The 25,296-nt window shown below is 40.6% G+C and overlaps 1 protein-coding gene across 1 annotated transcript; it reads right to left on the bottom strand.

The window, feature by feature from the left end:
- Positions 1 to 173: 173 nt before the first annotated feature.
- Positions 174 to 25,040, bottom strand: ST13 (ST13 Hsp70 interacting protein). Its single transcript, XM_054276558.1, has 12 exons — positions 24,881 to 25,040; positions 20,245 to 20,302; positions 18,940 to 19,009; positions 18,765 to 18,835; positions 18,181 to 18,247; positions 17,530 to 17,614; positions 14,964 to 15,074; positions 13,623 to 13,725; positions 9,905 to 10,021; positions 9,130 to 9,193; positions 7,901 to 7,995; positions 174 to 3,762 (listed from the first exon to the last, which is right to left on the bottom strand). The coding sequence occupies exons 1-12, from the start codon at positions 24,988 to 24,990 to the stop codon at positions 3,634 to 3,636; spliced, it is 1,080 nt and encodes a 359-aa protein (XP_054132533.1). The 5' UTR covers positions 24,991 to 25,040; the 3' UTR covers positions 174 to 3,633.
- Between the last annotated feature and the right edge of the window lie 256 nt (positions 25,041 to 25,296).

The raw sequence follows: 25,296 nt of genomic DNA, 5'->3' as shown, positions 1-25,296 counted from the left end.
GGCCCACCTCTGCAGAGCTCTGCATATGTTTCACAGGACACCTTTCTCTAGGCATCAGAAGAAAACACTGCTACTGTTTTCCTAGTGAGCCACCCTCCAGCTCCAGGTTACCAACCATTGTCAGCACCAGAGACTGCCAGGTGCTGACTGCTCTTTGCTGGAGCAAAGAGGAAACAAGCCTGCAGCCTCTGCCTCGAGCATCCCTCAGCCCACCTGCCCTGGGGGATTTCAGAGGCTCCAAACACTTCCAGTCAGCAGCATGCCATGATCCATGGGAAGGTACAGCCAAGGCTAACCTGGCTCCAGCTCCCCCTGGCTATGTCCAGTCTCCCATCCCAATGGGTGAAGGATTCTGCTGGCACAGCAGGTGCCATGAGCTCCCATAACAATCTTATTTTCTCCTCCATTCCAGAGAAGAGGGATGTACAGGCATATGCAAGAGTATGGCTTATATGAGCTTTATACAAAAGCCCTGAAAGTCACACACAAAAAAACCAAGGTGGCATTTAAAGACAGGTATTTTAAACTACATATAATACTTGCAAAAAGCTGTTTCTGTAACATGGTTTTACCTTTATGTGGCTTTTTAATATTCATTGACCCATTCTCCTCTGACCTATCAGTGCTCTACCTGGCTTTGTCCCATCTGCCTTCATCCAACTTTGAGACTCATCCAGTCACTGCCTTTCCACAAAGACAAAACAAGTCACCTCAACAAGCACCAACAATGAAGGGAGATAAAATTTCCAAAAGTTTCTGGTAAAGGCACCAAGCTTTGCATTTTCCACATTACTATGCAAAAGGACTCCCTGTGAACTAGAGCAGCCTGGATGTGGCTACTGAGCTGACACTTGCTTTCCCTTGGGGCAGCAGCTGAACCAGAGAGGACACTCAAGTCACCAGGACTCCCACAGGAACAAGGCTGTGAGCCTCTCTACCAGTCAGCTGCAGGTCATCACAGCACTCCTGGCTCACTGAATCTGGGCATGGCATCAACCAAAGAGCTCAGTGCAGGACTTGTGCACAAGGCAGGAAGGCACACCTGAGCCAGGGGCAGGGCTGGCAGCATTCTGTCCCAGCTGACATGGACATGCTCTTGCAGCTTTCAGAGACAAACTGCCAGCAGAGCTGATTATTGCCACTGCACTTACAACAACCACCCCCACTCAATGCTCCCACAGAACAAATAACCTGAAGGATCTGCCAGTAAATACAGGAGCAACCAATGAAATTAACAACTTCCTCATTTAGCTACTTACGTCCCACATTTGAATTTCCTGTCTTTGCTCATCTCTTGTGCAGTTAGCTTTCTGCACTTGCACTTCTGTTCAAACCAGTTTAGCTGCTCAGATGTCCACACACCAACTCAGGGAACTGAGATGAGGTCCAGACAGTTCATCAATTTACTTGCTGAGTAACACTGAAAGCAAAAAAGCTCACACACAAAAGGAGTCACAGAATGTGTATTCTCAAGGAACAAGAATTCAGCTAAACTGCTAAAGCCAACATCAAAAAGAGAGGATGCTTTTATAGAATCAGTCAACTCTCAGTAAGGGCAACTGATGTGTAAGCAAGCAGGCAGGACACAGATATGACCACTTCTATTAGGTAGGAGACTACTTTTGACTGCTCATGGGAAGACAGATACAAACAGCCAAGTTGGAATAACAGGAAACTGTAGGGAATAAATCTCTATTCAAGATACTCTAATTTGTGCACAACACATGCACTAGCCTGAATGCAGAAGTCAAGATTTAGCCTATATTGAGGAGTGACCTACTTCAAATATCTCTTCTTGGGAATGGGAGATGAAGACTATGACCAAAAGCCATGCCCACAGCAACACACAATTGTATTTTGAGTTCATTTGGTCATGAAGATGAGCCCTTAGGCATTTTGTTCCAATTTAAAACACAAGTTATACATACAGTTTGAAAAAAGCACTGCCACATTTAATTTAAGCAAAATAGTTTTTATCAGAAAGTTACACAAACCCAAAAAGCTGTGTTTTTCAAAACCATACTTTATTTTTAAAGGCTAAGAGAAGTATTCAGAACTGTATTTCTTAAGCAAAAAGATTCACATTTCATTGTGCAGGGTCATTAGTAGGAGAAAAAGCATTTGGGGATTTACTTTTTTGCAACTGCTGTAGAGTTCCTACATCAAACCAGATTTGTTTAAAAATGGTAACATCAGTTATGGCTCAAGATACAGAATTACAGAAGGGTAACACAAACCTTGAAATTCAAGGGGTGAACAGGTAACTATGGTCATTTTTTCCACATAAAGATGTTTTAGCCAAGACAAACAGAAGCAAAACTGTCTTTATTGGTAGCCAAATCCACTGAACATCATCAGGACAGACACTGCATCAAAGATACCCGTGCAGATAAATGCACGTGTCAGAAGAATGTTCTGTCTGTTCCAATTACTTCACCTTTCCTCTGTATCACAAGCCTCAAAACCATGGAGGTATGAAACCACAACAACAGATATTTTTTCTTAAACAAGAGGCTACAAGAGAAGATGGAAGACTACAGAATGTGGTGAAGAACAAGTCATCACCTCTACAGAGACAGCAGGACTTTGACCAAGAAATTTTAATCAGTGAGCATGTAAGAACCCAAAACGACTCAGAACCCAGAGCTGCAATTTTGTTGGGTGCTCTCCCCTACACCAATGTGTAACTCTGCATGTACATGTTCTAGATGGCTTGCATTCAGTGGGACAGAGGTAGTGATGGGAACAAGATTCCTTCCCCAAAGTTTCCAAATAGATGCAACCTGGTAAGCATAGCCCCAAAGAAGGGTGAGTGCAGCCAGCAGAGGGCCTGCCAGCTGAGAAAGGACAAGAGTACAAGCACAGACAGGAAGCTGCTCTCCCATACCCAGACTGATAAATAAAATGTTACCTAAAGGTGCTGGACAAGAACCAAACGAGTAACAAAACATCTATGGCCTCAGCAATATGTACTTCATGCCAGGTTGTGCAAAGGGTAGAATTGTACCTTTGCTGCACAGTTGTGGTGATCAAAATGATATAGTATTTGCAGTACTGCCAGAAGTTCCAGTGTGTAACTAGCTAGCCTGATTATACTGATAATTGCTTTAAAAAGCCTATCACCCATTAAAAAAAAAAGTTGTATTTGTGGACAATTCCTTTATCCAGTTAATTCTTCAGACTTGTCCCACCTGCAAAGGGGGGATTTTTCTGTCTATTTTTCTGTCCTAAGGGGATTAAGACAGACTTCAGTCGTTCAAGTTCTTTCCCCTTTGCTCAGCGAGAGCAATAAAGAAAAAAGAAAATAGCATGTTTTTATCTTTTACTCCGGGAATACTACAATTTGTTATAAGAACATTAATTCAGAGAAAACTGTCTGTAACACTTACAATGAAAGGTTGCAACTGTTGGACAAGAAGGGATGGTTGAAAACTAGGTCATCTGAATATAATTTGAGTTCTAGAAACCAGTAATTGAATAAAGTCAATACCTGGGGCTAGAGAGCAGTTCTCCTCAGAACACCCCATTTCTCTTCTTAAGAAGATCAGAGGTAAAATGGTTTATTTTATTGCAACACTGGTTAGCCAAATCCAATCCTTGCCATTCAGGTATGATTTTTAAGAAGCAGGGATTTTATGGTTTACTGCCAAATTTGGCAGACAATTTACTGATGAGATTCATGACCTTGGGATTGCTCTGGTACTTGGACATGTTTGCTGGATTCTGGGCAACATCTTGGAATGCAACCATAACTTCTGGATCCTGCAGGACAAAAGAAGAAAAAAAAAAGAAAAAAAGGAAGGAAAATTAGGACATCTGTAAAACAACTCTTCAAAAGTGATTATGTAGTTCCACATGAATCTAGTCTTGCTCAGCTTTTACAGGACAAGACTACATTAGACTTCTGGCAAGAATTCTCTAAAGACAACCCAATAATACAGTGCATGCTGTTAAACTGTGTCACTAAACACCAGAGTCATTACTGAACTTGTTACACTAATAGTTCAGAGTAAGAGAAGGGGGATCAGATAAGACTTTTGTTTTCCCAGAACAGGAGCTATCAAACACAGCCACACCTACCTACTGTATTATTTCTGTTCAGGCATCTTTCAAATGCATTTTGAAGGAGGTAGGAGTTTGATGTGTGTAGCATGCATGATAGGATAACTCTACTCTGAGCAACAGCTGATTCTCATCCTTTTCTCATTTTTTCATTTTAGCAGCAAAAGCCTGAAAACTCTTGGGTTGTGAGCAGACAATGTGGCAATGTTTGGCTTTTAAAATCCATCTAATTCTCAGTCATTCCTCACCTCCACTGAGAAGTCACACTTGGAAAAGAACCTTGCTGTCTCTCATCACACTACTCTGCTGCAGTTGATAAATACATCCACATATTCAGTAAAGTCAGAGCCCAAAAAAATAGCTCCATCTTCTCTATTTAGTATGAGAGGTAAAAGGTATTAATGCTTTTTTCCCATACTTCTAGCATACCTTGGGCCTCCACCAAACTCAAACTGGTTTTACTTGTTTTACCTGCGTATGTTTTGAACATAATGACTCTGTATGTAACAATTTTACATCTCAGCCTGGAAAAATGTTTCCATTATAAGCAGTATCTACAAAACATTCCAATTTGCTTTAATTCAACAAAACTGTAAGCAGTTTATTATGTTCAATACAATTCACAGACGTTAGCTGTAATTTCATCTGCTGTCCCTTCTAGGAGATTTAAGTGTTTTCACCAAAAGACACACTGCTTCCTAGACTTGCAACCCACTGCTACAGCAGGCATGTCCTTTGGAAATCACCACCACATAACCAGTGTGCTCAGAGCTGTCTGTGCTACAATAACATCATCCTGTATCTATTCTAGCATCAGACTCAGTCCAAAGCTGTTCAACAAGTCTGATCCCAAACTGCATCTGGTAGGTGTGGACTCTACTGAAAGCACCCACACACCTCAGTCATATTTTATACAAGCTGGGAACCAAGAGTCCAGTCTTATGGGAGGATTTACAAATGTGTTGTCTCCTTCACAAAAGATAATCTGCAAAGTATATGGAAAATAGAATGCTGAAGTTCAGAAAAGAGAGATTAGATATTCTCTTCACTTTACAGGATTCCCATGCAAAAAAAAAGAAAAAGGCAGACTTTCACAACCTCAGACTTCTTGAATTGATTTCAAAATAGGTATGATATATGATTGTAAAGATTGCCATGTTGTTAAGTCTGTGGTTTCACTTATATATGAATCTGGAACAAAAAGCAAAGTAATCTTAGTTGCTAGTTTGTGTCAAAGCACTCTTAAATGAATGTTAAATCTCCAGTTTTATGCTGTGTGTTTCACTTTCCTATAAATTCACAGCAAGTAAGTGATTCTGTACTTTTGTGACTCCTGGAAGCTCTCAACCTTAGAGAGTGCTTGTAACAGCTAAAGTTTGACAGTGATGACCAATACTATCAAAATAAAGTGTAAGACTGAGGATATCAGCATTTCTGGAGGGAAATGTTTAGTGCATAAGGTGGAATAGCAGCCATTCTATTAATGGTACTAGGGAGACATTCAGTTTTCTACTGCTCTGGTCTTTAGTTGCAGAGGGAAAAATAAAACTTCCAAAAAAGAGTATTATTTTTTTTTCCAACTTGACACATTTTGTTGGAAGACTGTGTCTAACATGGCTACATGTCAAATAAGGAATCCATAGGTTCATCTTGCACATCATTCCTTATAAAAAGAACTTCTACTTGACTCCAAAATACAAATGTCATGTGTCTAGAGAAAGCAGTTGTATATGCAAGATATGAAGTACTAGACAACCCTCCAGATATACAAAACAGTAAAATAAAACACTAAAATTTCACTCAATTCTTCTGGAGACTAGAAAGCTTAGGGGCAAATGAGCTAAAAAAGCATGCATTAAAAGTCACTGCAAAAAGTCACAACTTGCTACCATTAAGAAGCTGTAAAAAGAAATGCAAGAGAAGTTTTGCTGCTTCGAGGAAAAAAAAAAAAACCTGAAGAAATAAATCTTCATGTAATGGAACCAGAAATATTCCTCAAGAAAGAAGTTTCTATAGTGGTTTGCAGAGATCACAAAATCAGAGAATTGTTAGGGTTGGAAGGGACCTCTGGAGATCATCTAGGCCAACACCCTGCCCAGGCAAGATTTATGCCAATGACAAGCAATAACTCCCCTAAACATGTCCACAGGCAGCCATATCTGCTTCTTTGGTTGCTTCTATGGATGACAAGATGAAGTTAACAGTAAAATTGGTTTAATCTGGCTTGTCTTCAGGCACTTACAGTTGTCAGGTTTACTGAATTGCTACAAGATTCAGGGACATTTCAGTGTTACCTCAAAGAGAATAGTTTCCAAAATGATGAAATCACAGCAAGTCTGAAGAGACTGAGGTATTGGCCTTTACTCTTAAAATACTCCCATTTTGGCACTAACTCCTCACTATGAAAAGCCTCTACAGTTACAAAGCAATTTTGGAGTGACTTGTGTGATTCAGTATGTTCAGGCTGTTTTGTTACCTCAGATAACAGACATAACAGCTGCCACCTTACATTATCCATCAACATATTCCACAGCTGCACTGGGCAGATGCCAGGCAGTAGAAGCTACTGTTTTTTCAAACTAGAGTTTACAGGGCCAATTCAGAAAAGACCAGAAAGCAGAGCTGGACATTTTAGGAAAAGGTGGCAGTGTAGACATAGATCAAGTTCTAATAAATCATCTCTAGATAGCTGTACATGCTAAAGCCTGCCTGCATTATCAGAAGACACTGTCAACACACATTTTTTCAAAAGCCCTACCCTATGCTGGGGCATATGTAATCAGCATGCAATGGAGCCTTCTTAAAGGCATGTGACAAGCACTTAATATTTAGCTGCACCTCAACACTGTTTTCAGCAACCTCTCATCACAAACTGCAGCACTGCAGCAGGAAGTAGCCAGGTAAGGAAGACAGCTACAATCAAGGGCCCTTTCTGCAGGGCTTGCATGCAAGCCAGCACTGCTGACTGTGGCAGCCTAAGTAAAGGTGTGTTTTCCAACATCAGCAACCATTAAGGGAACAAATCCATTAACTTTTGCATGGAAAGTGATGATTTTTTGTGATTCCAGGGCATACTGAATAAGCTTCCTTTGTGATGCCTTTATTTCAATGAGCTGAGGACAATATGTAACTCTACTCACAGCAATCCAGAAAAAAGAAACAAGACAGTTTTGTACTTGATCATATTAGAATGCAAATTGAACTACACAGCTCTGACATTTTCTAGCCCACCTGCCCTTAAAATGGTGTTGTCAGACACGTTCCCTTCAATCTGTTGAAATACTTCTCTTGAGTAGAAGTAGTTATGACATTGAGCAATTAATCAAGCCCACCAGGGAAGTAAGCTTTCTGAATATGATTTCAGAAAATGCCAGATGAAGAACTATTCTAATAATACATTGTCTCTGGAAAACCTCAAACATTTAATCTCCTAAGAGAAAGGTAATTCTCATCACAATATTATTATAATATATTGTGTTAGAAAAATATTATCAATTTTGTTTGTGCATAATTATCCCCCTACAAAGTGTGTGCATCCAAAAAATGAGCAAGTGAATGATAATGTGTGGAAAAGGACCATTTGAGAGACTTTCTGTATAGAACACATAGTTTGCCTGTCATAGATGGGGGGCAGGGTTTGTGGGCCATCTTTAATTAAGCTTCCATTAGTTTGCAAAACAGCTAACATTTAATCCAGACAGCCTGGTGTCACACACAGCAGGAAAGAATTTTGCAACAGAAATAAGCAAGCACCCCATTGCCATCCAAAAGGTCACATCCTCCTTCCTCCCCTTAGGCTCATTTAGAAGGTGTAGCTTTGACTTTAACAAATACTCACCTGCATGGCTGCAAGAACCTCTGGATCACTGAGGATCTCATTGAGACCTGGCACACCTGCCATTTCTGGCATGCCTGCAGCCCCAGGAAAGCCACCTGAAAATCCAACACAAGAAAAATGTTCAACTCAGCCATACTGTAATTATGTTCACTGAGACCAAGACCTACTCCTTGCCACATCACTACAGCCATGTCTTCCATATAGCTGCAGCTGGCCCACTCAATGGAAAGTTCTCTTCCATTTTCTCTTTCTGTTAACACCTACATCTTATCTCATCTATGTTTTTAACCCAGTTGAATAGGACGCTTGTAATGAGTACAGTTCTTTCCCTGGTTAACTAAAATGAGGTCTCAAGCTCAAGAACATAAGGAGATTGAATGCCTGGGGTGAACAATTCAGGGCAGAAGCAGCTCAGTATTATGTCCCGCGCACATTCCACATTTGGCAGGAACTTTAGGTTTTGAAAAATTGTGCCACCAATGGGAAAAAACTCCAACAAAACCCCAAGAAAAACATCCCTGAAGCAAAATGCTTGAGGTTGTCTTATAGAATCCTATTCTGCAGCTTTCCCAGCTGTGCTGAGCATGACACATATCTGGTCTCCATCTGGCTGCTGATCCAGTTGGAGCACACACACAGCCCATCTCAACTCTTAACTACATCTCAATCTTCAAGAGTATCAGTACTTCTGTTCCTCCCCAGTTCATTGTATAACATGGAAAGCCTGATTTTTGTGAAGTTGCCAAGGATAACTTTTCTATAAGGTAATCTGCACTACATTCTTTAAAAAACTATTCTGTTAACAACAGCTTGCAACCAGCACAAGATTTCTCTCATCTTCAATCCAAATTTTGAGCTTTAAAACTATTGCGCTTAAACGGATTCAAGGCACCCTGAGTAATTTAGAAAGCATTTTAATACTCATTTTTAAATACATTATCAAGCAAATTCTGCTTCTTTTGTTTTCCCAGACCTAAATCCTTTCATTCTGTTTTTCAATTATTGATTTCTGTCTTCCCTCTACTTGCTACACAGCATCAACCCTCTTCAAGAGAAAGAATCCCATCCCTCTTACCACTAGTGCTCCAAGAGTTATTTGTATATGAGTTCTAGACTTCCTAAGATTTTTCTGTCTTGAGAACAAATGCTATAAAAACTACAGTTATAATACTCCATATGGAAACAACAGCCATCTCTACCTCAAGTATTTGTGCTTAAAAATAAAATACCTGGGAAGCCACCTGGGAAGCCACCAAACTGAGCTCCTCCTGCCTGTCGTCTTGCTTCTTCCTCCTGCAGATGAAAGCACATCATTCCACACAAAACAATGGAAGTGCAGCCTGTTTTCTACTGCTCAACTGGGTTTAGGAGAAAAAAAAACAGCCGAGACTGTTTCAGGCAGATTTGCCATCACAAGAAACAAAGCACTCTACTATCTTCAAAGCCACTGACAAAAAATTGCTCTGTCTATTATTGATTTTGTACATGACTGCAGGTTAGTTATGCAGGGTATGCTTCTACTGAATACAAATACTTAATACTGTATGATTTGTTTTAGCTCCCCAACTGTATTTTTAGAACTCCCACCCCTCACATATTAAAATACATCATTAAAGCACAAAAAAAAAAAAAAAAAAAAGGCAAGCAAGCTGTGCCAGGAATTGAGGAAGAGAAGCAAAGTATTATTCTGAATTTAAAACCTCCCACTTTGGAGCACATAAGTACTTTAAGTGAAACCTATTCTGGAACAGTCACACAATAACTGACTTCTTGAAATACAGGATTAGTAGAGATTCCAGAGACTGTTTTTGTCACAAGCAATAAAACCAGATGAATTCAAATGCCTTCTTCTCCAAGCTTCATTATTGGTTAAGCAACCAAGACAGAAACCAGCTCTCTAAAATTTACAACTTACATTTAAAGTATTTTTTTTCCTCTGTAATTGATTTTAACCAAAACTAACACTCTCCAAATTATTAAGAAATATTAAACCTGAATATTCACCCTTTGTGCTTTCTCATGCTCCTCCCGTGCCTTCTTCACTCTTTCCAATCTTTCCTTGATTTCCTTTTCTTCACGCTTCCGCTCATACTTCCGTCGATGCTCTGCAATTTTCTGAGCCTGTCAATGGAATACCAGGAGTTCCTATGCATTTCTAGCATCTCACACCAAGTATTTCAGTACAAAACACATGGAAGCATAACCAACCCATGGAAGCATAACCAACCCATCCTACCAGTTGTTAAAACTAAGATCTGATTTCACATCCTAAAAGCCTCTTTGTTTTAGGAGCCATTTGCTACTTCCTTCCCATGGCAGTCAGTCATTCATGTCTACTCAACCCTGACTGGATTCACCAGAACATGCACTCTGAACTTTTTTTTGCAGTAGTTTTGGGACTTGCATCATTGTTAGAACTTGAACATGAGATAACATGTCCCTTATACCATGTCCCTTTATGCTTTTATGCTGAAATACTGATTTCTCTGGGGCTAAAACCAGCAACTGTCCTGGAAAACGGCACAATAGGAAGTATAATTCCCACTGCACACACACACACTCTAGATAGTGTTATCACTGCTTCAGATGCCTCTACAGCCTGTACAGATCAACACAAGCAGACCAAATAATTCCTCAACCAACCCAAGAAAGAGCTGGTGGGGAGGAAGTTTGCTTCCTTTTACTAACTTTTTCCCCAAATGTATTAAATCTATAGACGCAGTGAAAGAAGAATTCACAATGAACTTCCCAAGGCTCCTCACTCAGGGCTTTTAATATCAACAGAATTAATGGCAGCACTGGTTTCCCGAAACAGAAGGTATCCTTATAAATAATTGCAAAAATGTTTCATGATTTCAGAAATAGTGAATGATGGTTACTCTGTAACATTCCTGTAACTGAAAATCGCACAGCAAAATCTGATTGCAAGAACAAAGATACTACTTAGACATCGGATACTCTTGTATTCTTTTAGAGAAATACTCTTATTCTGTAAAGGAAAAAATTGCTTTTCAAATAGAAGAGATTTGATACAACTTATTTTAGTTAGGAGATACTCCTTCCATACTACATTATTCCTGAAGTGCATCTGCCAGAGAAAGCACACTGGAGGCAGTGTCACCATGATATTTTCTGAAAAATCCTCTTTGCCCAGGATTTTCTCTTGGGAAGCTGAGAAGCCTCAGAGAGGAATGAAAACAATAATTATCTGATTGCTGCTCCTGTGTTTGCTGCTTTGGAATGTTGTCTGGACATTGTTTACCAACAGGTGAATATTTGACTGGTTCCATGTGAATTGTTTTTTCTTAATGGCCAATAACATCCAGCTGTGTCAGACTCTCTGAGTCAGTCACAAGTTTTCATTATCATTCTTGCTCAGCCATCTGATGTATCTTTTTTAGTATAGTTTTAGTATAGCATTCATATCATATCATATCATAAAATAATAAATCAGCCTTCTGAGAACATGGAATCAAATTCTCATCTCTCACCTCGTCCTGGGAACCCTCAGAAACACCACAGAGGCAGCAGGAATGACAGGGAGTGAATGCAGTACCTGCTATCAGATCCTGGTATCACTGACATTTAATGGCTCATTAAGAGAAAGGTAAGTGTTGTTTTCTTTTTACTGAAGCATGAACAGTTTCCAAATTTTAGATTTTTGTTATTTTTAAGTATTTCTCAAAATGAACTAAATGTTTTTACAATTTGACTTAGGCTTTTAGCTGAAAGTACTACAAAGTAAAAAATTCTAGGGAAGCTTGAGGTGAATAAATCAGATGAACACATCATTTTGAAAATCACTCATGGGAAGAGCCTATGTTTCTCTGAGAGCTACATACACAAATTCCCATGCAGTTAGCAACCACACATCAATGTACCACATGTATTCACTCTGCTCTTTCTGTGCTCAGGCAGATTAACTGGGAAAGAAAAGGCTCCCCCTCAGCCAAGCATGAAGTATTACTTCTTATGAAAACCAGTTGAGACCTAAGACCTAATTAAATTAACCACAGATCAATAGTCTCCAAAACAGAAGACTAATAGGTTGTAAAATGGTTTCCATTGTCATTTTGCTGGAGACAGCAAAGACATGGTAGAAAAGCTGGAAGCTGAAGTTCTTAGACACAGGAATGTTTATGCATGTGGGGGTTTAAGCTTGGCTGCCTGCCAGATGCTCACTAAGGCACTCTCTCATTCCCCCCTCCTCAACAGGACAGGAAGAGAAAAATAAGATGGAGAAGCTCTTGGCTTGAGATGAACACAAGATCACTCTCCCACTACCATCACAGGCAAAACAGACCCAACCTGGGGAGGACTCATTTAATTTATTGCCCGTTAAAAATGGAGCAGGATGATGAGAAACAAGGACAAAACTAAAGCAACCTTCTTCCCAAAGCTCAGCTTTACTGCTTCACTCCCCTCTCTTCCACCCTGAAGAGCACAGAGGGATGGGGGCCACCATGAGTTCATAACACTGTATTTCTGCCACTCCTCCCTTTTCACACCTTTTTCCTGCCCCACAGCACACAGCTCTTCACAAACTGCTCCAGTGTACCCACAGGGTGCATTGTCTTAACAACAGACTGATCCCCCGTGGGATCTGCAGCTCCTGCCACAAAACCAGCTCTGTGTAGGCTTCTCTCCACAGGCTGCAGCTTGTGCCAGGAGCCTGCTCCAGGGGACTCTCCATGAGCTGCAGCTTTCCTCAAGGCAGATCCATTTCCTCTCTCATGGGATCCTCCATGGGCTGCAGGGCAGATCTGCCCCATGTGGATCTCCATGGGCTCAAGGACAACCTGCTCAACCTTCCCCACTGGCTGCAGGGAAATCTCTGCTCCCATGCCTAGCACACCTCCTCCCACTTCCTTCTTCACTGATCTTGGTGTCTCTGGAGGGGCTGCTTCTCTCATGTTTTTCTTCTTTACTGCCCTCCCTCTCACAGCTGTTACACTGTATTTTTTAACCCTTTCTTAAATATCTTTTCACAGAGCACCATTGGCATCACTGACTCGCTGGGCTTTGGCACCAGCTGGAATTGGCTCCAGGTCTCTCCTTCCAAGAGGCCAGCCCTGCAGGCTCCACCTTCCCCCAAACTCCCTATGTAAATCCAATACAATGCAACAGCTGCCATCTGTGGTGTGTCAATCACTTCAAAGGAACAGCAAAAACGTGAAAAAGAAAGCCTGCTATCAATAGTGTTACAGAAGTTTCTCCTTAGAAGATTGCTGGGGTCAGCCAGGGGGGAACAGCTGAAAACCAGTTGTGCAGAGCTGAGGCTGCCCTCATGGGGCTGGCTAATGAAAGTACAAACCACAGCAAAATGCTTCTTTTGGAAAATGTGCTTAAGGTCAAAGCTTTGATCATCTCAGAAATATCTTGGGGAAAAAAAATCAATTATCACCTATCTCTGCTTTTCAGAAGGTTTTTAGTCTAGATTCTAAAATACCTGGCAAACTTCAACTGCTTTAATTCTTCTTTTAAAAATTGAAAAATGAACATATTTCATATTTCTGTTACATGCCCAGCCCCAAACATTCAATTACTCTACACACAGCCACAAACAGCTGTTACTAAAGACAGAAGTATTTATAAACTCAGTCTGAAGTGGTGGAACACATACAAACACATTTCTTCCACACAATGCCTGCTGAAGAATATGAAGGCAGCTGTTTCACTCAGACAAATGCAGGAAAGACCTCCAACATTCCTCCCCACTTACCCTCGGCTGCACCTCCTTCAGCATGGCACTTGCATCCTCATCATAATCCAGTTTACAAGCCAATGCAAGATCATGAGCAGCCTCCTCCCAGTGACCAAGAAGTCTAGAATTCAGAAGACACCAAGAGTCAGAAGGGAAAACTGAACGCTTGCAGCTCTTCAAAACATTTAACCATGTATCAGTCAGAAATTTTACCTAGAGCTACAAGGAGTTTAAGAACCATGGTGATTCCTCTAAGCTGCACACTACAATACTGTCAGAGGACACTTCTTTGCTTCATATCCTTATGGTAACTTTTGTTTGAAGTAACAGTTAAGTAAAAAACTCTCCATGAGATTATGTCATTGTCTGCTCTAAAGAATGATCTAACAGGGAGAAGGGTACCCTAGCTAAACACACGAAGCACTACTACCACCAGGCTTAAGTGGACCCCCTTACTCAGCACTCAAACCTCCTGACTGGATGCACCACATCTTAATTAAGGCAGTCATGTAAGCCTCTGTGCACACTTCTTTACTATTAATTGATACATACTCTTGACAATTAAAATTTAAGCAAATGGTGGTATTGCTAAATGATGAAAGTACTTCTGCTCACAGACAGAGGTATTAATTCGAACTGTTCTCCTGTCTTCACACTCTCAGGCTTCACATTGTAAATTTAAACTGCAGACACTAACAAACTGCTCTCTAAACACTGTCTAAGATGTTTTTTACACGTTATATTAGCATTTACTTCTTCCACTTTTATATAAGCCATAAGAATTGTCACCTTTTTTCTTGATTTATTGCTGTTAAAAAAAAAGTTTCACTGTAGTTGGTGGGATGCCTAACACCATTTAAAATAATTACATTCTTTGCAACAAATGGTTCCCTAATAACCAGGCACTTCAATTTGCTATGTAAAAGAGCTCCAGGGTCTAAGGGAAAAGGACAGCAGAGAAATGTTCAAGAATTATAGGTCAGTAAAAAAACTCCAACAAACTAAGTGAAAACAAAAAACCCCCAAACAAATAAAACAAACAGTCCTAGATCTCACTATCTTTACCAAATAATTACAAAATGTTATTCAGAAAAGCAGTAAGCCATTTAAAGATGAGAGAGGAAGGGTGAGTGGAGGGGAAACAGCACCAGGAGAACTACTCATAAATTGCCATCAATAAATCACCATCCTTTCTATTCTCTAAGCCACATACTCAGCACAATGGTTTCTTGGCTCACAGCTAACAAACAGGTCTCAGGTACAAGACAAACAGTTCAGAGGCACAGAGAAAGAGAGAATGTGTGAACAAAACTATTCCCCCAAGTAAAGATAATATCAAGTACAGGTGCAGCTCATTACCTATGTGCTTTCCCCCTCCATTTATAGGTCTGTGCCGAGTCAGGATTAATCTTGATGGCTCTGTCACAATCTCTAATGGCAGCATTTGGCTTCTGTAGTTTCACAAAAACACTGTGGGAACAAGAACATTTATCATACATATTGAAATACCAAGTTACTAACTTAAGCTGGAAATAATTTTGGATGACTAACAGGCAAGCTAGTGAGATAATGCATTTGAAGAGCTGAGTTCAAAAAGATTTCATAGTAACAGAGATAGCAAAGTCACTAAAATTTAGTCTCACCCTCCCAGCACTGTAGGTGAGTCATGAGCAAGAACTGAAAGCACTCATTGTTCAGACTCAAGCCTTGCCAGCAAGAAGAACTTCAGTGCAGATGAGAGGACACAGAAATGCAAAGGACACTCCCATGGTGGCTGGGGTCTATGGCCAATGGCAACTAGCAATTTGAACAAAACAACAACAATATTCTGCATATCACATTGCACAGTCCTTAACACAGTAACACAGAGAAAGCACGAGGAGTTACACAGGCTACAAGGATCAACAGCTAGAGTCATGAGGAAAAGGAGGTAGGACATGAGTCATCAAAATCAAAAGCAGCAAAACAAACACAAACTCAGCAAGAAGCCCCAATCCCTTATCAGTTAAATGTAAAAATTGAAAATTTTACACCACACAAGCATCTCAGACTAACTAGTAGACTGGTACTTTAGGAGGTTCAAGTAATTAAAATTAAAAATCTCTTAAGGAAACACTAAAAAACATTCCTGAATTGACAAAAGTCTTCAATATTCAACATATTCCATGCCAGAACTTCTACATCTACATCTAATTCTACATCTTCCTTTTACATGTATTTAAAAACAGTTTGTCAACAATTCGTGTAAGTAACTTCATTATTAAAGCTTATAAAGCAAGCACAAAGTCACACATTGTCTTCTAGGAACAAACAGGGGGACAGGGTGTCAGGGAAGTGTCCCAAATCTACACCTCATCAATGAGAGCCATTCCAATGGTGCTGGCTCCACAAAGCCCCATGTCTCTCAAACACACAAACCCCTCACAACCAGAGATATGGATTACTCCTAGCACTTGATCAGCATGGCAAGTTTTACAATATCCCAATTTCTTTCTACAACAGACCAAATAGAGGGGACTTTTAAACTTCTCCTAACATTCTTATTTTCCATTGCTACACCCAGTCCTGAGAAGACAGGACACTGAAAGAGATTTTAAACAAACTGTTATGATGGCAACAGCAGCAGTGTATTAAGGTACACAAGTGGTGTTGCATGCAAAAGCTTTTATATGGAAAGGGAAAAAAAGCAAGGCAAGTACCAGTCAAGATGTATTACAATGGAACAGTATTTTGTATTACAAAGAACACTAATTAATCTTAAGAAAGTTTATGTTCTCTTTGAACAAAATTGCTATGGGAAAGATCCATTAAATTATCATATCATTCATGGTTAGTGGTCCTTTGTGCAAGAACAGAAAAAAAAAAATTCCTTCTGCCACCCATACTTGTCAAGCTTTCCTGAAGAATCAGGAAGATAAAGATGTTTGTTCATTATGAATTTTGAAAGTTCCCAAAGCCTCATCTGGAGTCTGGTAGATGAAAGCAGCAGTAAGGGGGGGTGAAGAATGGGCTGAGATACAGATGTTCAAACATATCACTGTTGACCAGAGCATGTTCTACTAACAAATTAATTTAGTAGGTACAACAGGGAGAGAATTCACAGAATTCTTAACTAAGTTTGCATCTAAACAGCGTCATTTCAATCATCATCTTAATCATACAACACACTTCAGATTTTAGAAGTGTTTGTAACCCAGCATTATTTTACCTCAACATACCAAAAGCACTAATATTGAGGAATACTTTCAGTGCAGGAACACTCCATGTGCAGCTGCAGTGTCAGCTGAAGACTGGACTCCAGGTGGTGAGAGCCCCAGGCAAGAACTGGTGTCAACCTTTGCACAGGGACCTGTGGCCCAGCCAGGAGACTGGACACTCAGACACAGCAGGAGCCCATGAGCTCAGACTTTCACAAGCACAGACTGTGAAGGTATAGAAGCCCAGGGCTTTCTTTGTATGGAATCCCTCCTCAGAGGCACCAGCTCGAGCTATTAATTTGTTATTGCACCATGATTAAATTATTTTAAGAATCCAGATGTCTGAGAGTCTGCTGGGAAACCCAGGGTCAAGACAGTAAGGAAACCTGATGTGACTGTGAGTGTGGGGCATGTAGATGCAAAGGTGCTTCAGTTCCAACTCAGGCAGTGCAAGCATGACTGCCAGGGTGCCTCCTGCAAAGTGTCCTTAATGTTACCACAATGCATTTTGGAGCACCATTCTGTCATTTACTCTCTTACCAAGATTCTTTATATGGCTGCTTCAGCAAATCTGGTGAGTCAAATAGAAGAGAAACTGCATGAAATGAACACTTTTCTTTCCCTGCTGTGGTTGAAGTTTACACAGATCCTCAAGTTGCCTTATACTTAGGCTCCTTAAGGAGAACAGCAGAACAGGCAGATTCATAAATCACTAGGTTATGACTCACCTTGCCCTCTTGGCATACAAGATGGCCAAACAAGGATTCAGCTTGATAGCCTCTGTGAATAAGTCAACAGCCTTCTGAAGGTCCCCTAAATACAAGTACCAGTGAAGTTTCAAAGATTATGTAATGAAATAACATCTGAATTCCCAAACCTGCTTGACACAGTGTTATGTGCCTAAACACTTCTTAGAAGATCAGCAACAAAGAAAAATCACTTTCTCCATCTTGCTATGTTACAGAAGTACGAACTCTTAAATTAATGCTTGAGGAGAAGAGATATTTTCCCAGTTAAATTTGTATATTTAACTTTGAATGCAATCAAACAGAATGTCACATCTTTACACCTTTTCACTGCATTAAGACAAACCACTAGAGACACTAAACATAATATGGAGGGAATTACTATCATGATCAATTTTAATTAAGATGCTGTAGTACCTCCTTCCCCCTTCCACCTTTCCCAAACTATGGCTACATTGGAAAAACGTTACTTGAAGAAGTTTTCAAGTTCTAGATAATTTTGGGTATCCAACAAGAAGAATGTTTCCTCCTCCTCAAAAGCATTCATAATGGCCCAAGATATTCACCTTCTTTTTTGTAAGAGGAAAACCAAATCAAGTGTCCCTGAAAAAATACTAAAAAACAATTTATCACCTTCACTGAGAGCATTTATTGCTTCCATCTTCTTTTCATTAGCTTGATCCGCCATCTCTTCAGTTACCTAACAAAATAAAATGAAAAACATACACACAAACCCCAAAAGCTGTAGAGTCCAGGCCAAAATCACCACACTAAGACCTTGCCAATGGAGAAAGTGCTTCAGTTGTCCAATTCCAGAACCTTCATTTTAATTTGCATTGAAATCATAGGTCAAAAAAACCCACAAAACCTTTGTTTTCAGCTTGAAGGCATTAGTCAACATTATTTTTAGCTATAAAAGACTTGAAAGCTAAGTTGAATAATGGTAGAATTCTACATATCTAGTTTGCATGGGTGTTTTGATAAACTTCTTTGGCATTTTCTGACTTGATCATCCACATGGAACTTTTTGACTGACTCTAACCTTGAAAAGGAAAAGAATGTGATTTTAAGCCAGTTAGTTTTCTGTTTAGAAGAAAATGAGGCAAAACAACAGCTGGTTCCACAGATAATAAAGTATTCATCCTCCTTCAGCTGCTATCCTCGATTACACTCAAAGCCTTCTATCTTTCCTACTGCTGCACTGAAAATTTGCTTACCTCCACATTTTCATCTCCCATTTCTTGAGGGTCATCGTTGTCCGGTTCAATCACTCCCTCATTATCAATTTCTGGGGGAAGAACAAAAAGCAAGACTAAGCTCCATCTACAGAGACAGGATTTTCAGAATCATTTTCAGATTGGCAAAATGCAATCAAGTCACAGTTTTCCCCACCTAAGTCGCTCTCTTCACTTTCTGGTTCAGGTGGGTTAACGGGCTCCTCTGGGTGTTCCCCTGCTTTGCCCTGAGAGAGACACAGATTTATAAGCACACATTATTTCTGACCAATGCTCTATTTCCACTCTCATCAATAACAATGTCTTCAAAAAATCTTCAAAAGATTGTGGTACAGCTGAACTATTTTATTTTTAAGATACGAATCTCCTTTTCCCTCCTCTCAGATTAAGCTTATCATGTATGCAAACATTTCAGAGCCCAGATCTGGACTCATGAGCTTCTATTATTGGTAAAGCTGGTCCTTCATATTTTTTAATTCAATAACCAAAACCAAATAATCCAAATAACATCCAATTCAAATCCAGTTTTGCAGTGATTACTAACCAGCTCTTAAAATCTCCCTGCCTTCCCTCACACATTCTCTGGATCATAAATTCTCTCAATTTAATACCATTAAGTTAATGTCCTTTGGAGGGGAACAATAAGCTGATGGCACTGATTGAAATATTGTTCTCATTTGCCAAGGTCTGAGATTATTGTCATAGAATATGGCATTATTTTACGCAGAATATTTTTTCAAAAATTTCAAATGTTTTATCGACTTCTAACTAAATTTCATCTGAACTCCATAACTTAGCACAACCTGTTTATTATCACAGATCCAAGCTGCTTGTCTTTATACTTCTCTTGTCACAGACTATATTCAGTACATACACCCAATCCCTTCATATTGCTCTGACCAGTTATTCCAGCATCCAATGTCTCATTAAAAAAATTAAAAACCATCTTTTTTCCAAAAGTATTTCAAACTTGAAAAAAATTCTGATATAAATATCTACAAGGCAAATTTATTTTCTTCCTTAAAATGAATCAACAAAAGCCAACATCTTCCACAATACTGCCTTAAAAATTTGATAGTTCTACTGATCCCTTCATTACTTATCATGCTCGTTAATACTTCTTCTCATGAAAAGATTATAATATAATCCACTAATGACTAGAGAAATGTTTTTTAAACAGACAAGAGAAAACAAACAAAAAAAGAAATCAAGACTCTGTACAGCATTTGCATTACAGCAAACATCAGGCATTCAGGATTAGGGAAATGGAGCATGATAACACTTGAAATTAACTAGGAAGCCATCTGAAACAAGTCACCTAAAACACACAATGGGCAGGCTTCAGAATGAACTCTCACATTCACCCCCCTGTCTGACTGAAAACTGACAGCAAATTTTCCCCTTCTGCTTCTCAGTAATTCTGCCAGCATCATTTTTCAGTGATAAATTCTTCATATCTCACCTTACTTGCCTCCTCCGTGGAGGCATTGGCTGGAGCAGGTGGTATTGTGCCTCCCATACTTTTCAGCAAAACACAGGAAAGACAAAAGAAAACAGCAAGATTATTAAAATAGTGCAATGTATTTTATTGATTCAAATCCTGATAACGTCAGCTTTTTGTTGTAACACAAAACATGATGATTCATTTCACTGTCAAAGCAGTAAATAGAGTACACATCCCCCACACTTTTCTCAGTGTAGTGCAATGCACACTGTTGTACAACTCCTTTGAGACTTGCACTCACTTGCATCACCCTTCACCCACCCTTTCTCACAAGGAAAAGCTGCCTTTTGGCTCAAATAGATTTTCTCCTTTAAATGTAACTTATGTTTGATTCAAAACTAGATATTATAATTATAGATATTATTAAAATTAGATTTTTTTAACAGAGGTCAAACAATTAAAGAGAACAACCTAAAATGTCTGTGCAATTTAAAAAACCCTGCTGCCTAGAAAAAAAATAATTTCTTTTACACATTGCAATATTCCTGCCTCTCCTTCACCACAGTCAAGGAGCAATCTTGGTGGAGACAGCATTCTGTCAATACAGAATAAACTTCCACATGCTATTGACTTTGATCAGCAGCCAGGAATAAGCAGATGCTGGATTCTCCAGCTCTTAGATGGAACATCTAATCATACCTATGACAGCACACCACAAGGAATAGCATTCCAAGCCATCCCCTGGCCCACATTTCCACCTACAGATGGTTTTCAATAAAAATGTTCCCATGAACTCCACAACCAACTGCTTGGAGCCCCACAGAGGTGGTTAGATGGGAGAGAAGGGAGAGGAGGAGGTGACTAAACAGGGCTGGGCAGGAGGAACTGGAAGGATGTAGGACTATGTGCTTTCAGGAATTAGTGCAACACACAAGTGTATCACAAGAATGAAGTTAGAACTTCTTAAGTCAAGCTACTGCAGTTCATTCTCCCCTCTTTCCTCCCTCCTCTCAGCAGCACCTCAGAGTCAGGCCTCAAAATGGCTGAAGACAAACCTGAAGGAGGCAGAATAGGACAGGGATAGGACTGAACTGGGGGAGAAAGGGTAAAAGGAGTTGGAGAAGGAGTTGACAGGATTGACAGGTCCTGGCACAAGGCCCTGCAGCGAAAGGAGGGCAAACAGCATAGAACTGCTTCTCATTACAAGGAAAAACTGTCAAAAAACCCCAAACCCAACCATCCAACCAACAAAACCCCAACAAGTGACTAACACCAGCAAGTTCTGGAGCTATTGCAACAATCTGTGTCCCTGGGATGTTGACATTACCTAATCAAAGTTATACTGCAAGGACTAAATAACTGCAGTCTGAGAAATCATTATCCAGCCAGGCAGAACACAGAGAACATGGACTAACTAAATTCCTAAGTTCCTCCTAAATTTTTGCCCATGTAGGCTGACAATAGAAAACATAACTCTATTAGTCTCTAGAAACCAAGGAGAGGACTACAGGGACCATCCAGTGAAGCCTTGGAACTTTTCTTCTGCATAAAGAAAACTACAAATTACAAAGCATTTTACAAAGAGTTAATAGCTAACATCCATGGTATTAGCTGGTTGTAAGGCTGAAGCTTTAAATCACCTCAAGACTGAAACAACTGAGTCAGTCTCCTCTGCTCTCTTCATATCCCTCCAAAAATACCCAAGTTCAGCTCAGTTTGAGAAATGTTTACTAATATACATGCATGTTTTATAATATGCTATTTCATGAACTGCCAAGGCTAAACAGTTTCACTCAGAGCACATGAAATTATTCTTGCTATCCAGGTGATCTCTATTTAAACTACAGTTATAATCCCAGAATAACTCAAAAGCAAGTTACTCTAAAATCTCTTAACCCAGCATTTGATAACAATGATTGAATGCACAGCAGGATATATGCAAAGTTTGCAATGTATTGAACCTCAGCAGGGCATGGAAACACAAGACACTCCTGCAGGGAAAGGCAGGTACTGAGCTGTAGAAAAAGCACAGACACACACAAGGCACACAAAGAGTTCAGTGTGTGATGCCAGGAACAACTGGGAGTTGTCAGGACTCCACTGCAACAGTGACTGCACATTTCCACTCATCAGGGCCATGCAAAGTGTCACATTTATGACTTGTTGGAAGAACTGCAAATGTGATTTCTGCAACCACTTTTATTATTGACAGCAAAATTATCTTCAGAGAGAAACTGGATTGCCGTGAATTCAAAAGGGTAAAAACCTATTTGAACAAAACAACAAAAAAAGGCAAAAAGCCTTATTCATCAATTAGGGATTCTGTGGCTTATTTTTAAAGATTGCCATTGTTTCTTTGTTCAGTTGCAGGGTTTTGAAATGTGTTTCCTTTAATGACTCATTTCATAATAATTCAAGTTAAACATTTGTATTTTCATGCAATTATGAAAAATGAGCTTGATAAAAGGAATGTCAAAACACCTTCCAAACACACACACTACCCTATGCTTTCTCTACAAAGAGGATCAATACAGAAGTTAAATACAACAGCTAGGCAGAATAAGGGTTAGAAAACAACAAGTGAATGAAAACAGGTAAGACTAAAGGTTACTGATGCAAAATTAACAGCTAATAAGAAATAAAGCATCCCATTCTGGCTTCATGAGTAGTTAGCAAAATTTAAATTAGAACCACTAGGTTTAAGGAAAAAATGAATCAAAGCAATTAGCAGAACTTTAGTCAAAAAATTTTAGTCATTATTCTAATCACTCTTAACACTACCTAAGTAAACAAACTTATGTCTTTCAGGTTAAGGCAGGTAAGCCAGACAATATAAGAATTATCAGTTATTAGAGTAAGATATAAAAATTATCAGTTTATTCCCACCTGAAGGCAGGCCATGCTGCATGAAGCAGTTTCCAAAGAATGATCAGTCCTTATAATGCACTTAACAGTTCTACTGCACACAAAACTAATATGTAAAGGCAGAGGGAACCCCACCAGAATTCCAGACAGTTTTGTATGGTAAGTAATTTGGGTACCACTACCACCATCCAAGTGTATTACTTAGGCAAGTATCTAACTTAAATATATTAAGAAAACAAGAAAGCTTGAGAGAGATGTTGGAGGTTCTGCTCTGAAGTATTTTTAAACTTTTGAGATAAAGACATTCTATGAAGATTTTAGATGTAAAAAACATTCCACAGCTCTAAATGTAACTACTGTATTTATAAGACAAGCACCAAATACAAATTCTAACAATTAATCTGGAAATTAAAGCCCTTCCCATTAACATGGAGAAAGTCAGATGGTCATCTTTCCATTCCCTAACACTTTCTTAGGTAAAAAAGAAGTCAGTGTTCTTCCTCTTTCCCTCTTCAAGCAGCCTGTCCACACCTTCAGATTTACCCAACAGAAGCACTGGAAGAAGCCTAGGGTAAGGCACTGAAGTATTTTATGCAATAGCAAAAGGAATAAAAGACCTACAGTAGGACGAGACAGACATCCATCTCCTTCCTAGGCAGAGGTGTACCTACTGTCAGTGCTGCAAAGCCAAGTTCAGTCAAATACCAGAGGTTTTAAAACCACAGTATTATTCAGATGCAGAAAAAATTTAAATATCACCGAAAAACCCCACAAATAAACACTTTATTGTAGCCATTTTCATAATAGGATGTATTGTGAAATGCCAGTGTTTATTTATCTCTATGTATGTACATATATATACATCTATACACAGAAAATCCTGCTGTTTAGGATTAACACGAATTTTCTAAAACAAATCCCAGCTTGTCACTAGATAAAAATGTTTAAAATTCTTTGCTTAACAAGTGCCCCTGAAAGTACATCCCTCACTTCCCCAGAGTTGTTTAGCACAGCAGCCATACAAGCCAAGCAGAGGCACAGTAGCTGCACACAGGGGTTCTGTGGGCTCTCTGCCAGCAGCAGAGAATCCCAACCCTTCCAGCCTCGTGCTTCAGGGCGCTCAGGGTGGAACCCAAAGGGAATTTTTATTTGGGAAGCATCTGTTCCGGCAGGCCCCGCTCACACAGAATATGCGCAGCGCTAACAGGCGGCACCTGAATGGTTCACAGCGAGCGGAGAATTCGACTGCCTTTGAGACATTAAACTTCGAAGAGCAAACCACGTTTCGGACAGCAACTGTAGCTGCCAGGTATTTTGTGCTTTTGGGTACCAGGATGTAAACCAACGTCACTCAGCTCCCCACAAACTCGGCTCCTTTTTAAGACAGGCTAGCCAACTCTGCTGCGTAATGCGAGAATTAGCTCAGTAAGTATCACTCTGGGGCTTTCCAGCCTGGAAAGCTCAGCCACTGAGATGGCCGGGGGGCAGGCTTTTTGCAATGCGAATAGCCAGAGTTAACGAAACAAAACGAAAAATGAACAAGTCTTTTTAAGGCGGCAGGAGTAATCCCAGCGGGAAGGGGAGGAGAGGGCGGGAAGGCCGCAGGGCGGACGGGACCGGAGCGGACTCGTGAGGGGAACGCTGCGCGCCCCCGGCCCGGCCACGCGGCGCGCCCGCGCGCCGGCACGCGCTCGGGAGACACGCCCCCCTCCCCTCACCGCGTCCCGCGCCACAACACCCCTCCCCCCTCGCCCCTCACGGCCGCCTCCTTCCGCGGCCCGGGACCGACCTCTCCACCCATTCGCGGAGGAAAGCGAGCTCCGGGGTGTGCAGCACGCCGGGATTCTGCTTGCACAGCCGGACGAAGGCCCGCAGCTCACTCAGCTTACGCGAGTCCATGGCGGCACGGCAGCGGCCCAGACGCGCTCGTTCGCCCGCCCACCCGCCGCGGAACCTTCCAGCCCGCCCCGCCCGCCAGAAGCCACGCCCACAACCGATCTGGTTCCGCCCACCACCAATGCCCCCGCCCATGCCAAACGGCGTCCCGCCCATAAACTCCATGAATGCGCCCACAAACGTTGGGCGGCGCCGTGGAACCTTCCAGCCCGCCCCGCCCACGGGATCATTGCCCCGAGGCCCCGCCCACGCCGATCATTGCCCCGCGGCGTGTGGGGCAAACGTTCTGGAAGCGGCCGCCGTGGCCGG

Source organism: Melozone crissalis, unplaced genomic scaffold (assembly GCF_028551555.1).
Source record: "Melozone crissalis strain CALT ecotype California unplaced genomic scaffold, PUWL_Pcris_2 ptg000004l_1, whole genome shotgun sequence".
Classification (NCBI taxonomy): Eukaryota; Metazoa; Chordata; class Aves; order Passeriformes; family Passerellidae; genus Melozone; species Melozone crissalis.
Note: the sequence above shows the minus strand (reverse complement) of the source record. Positions and strands in the feature narration are given on the sequence as shown.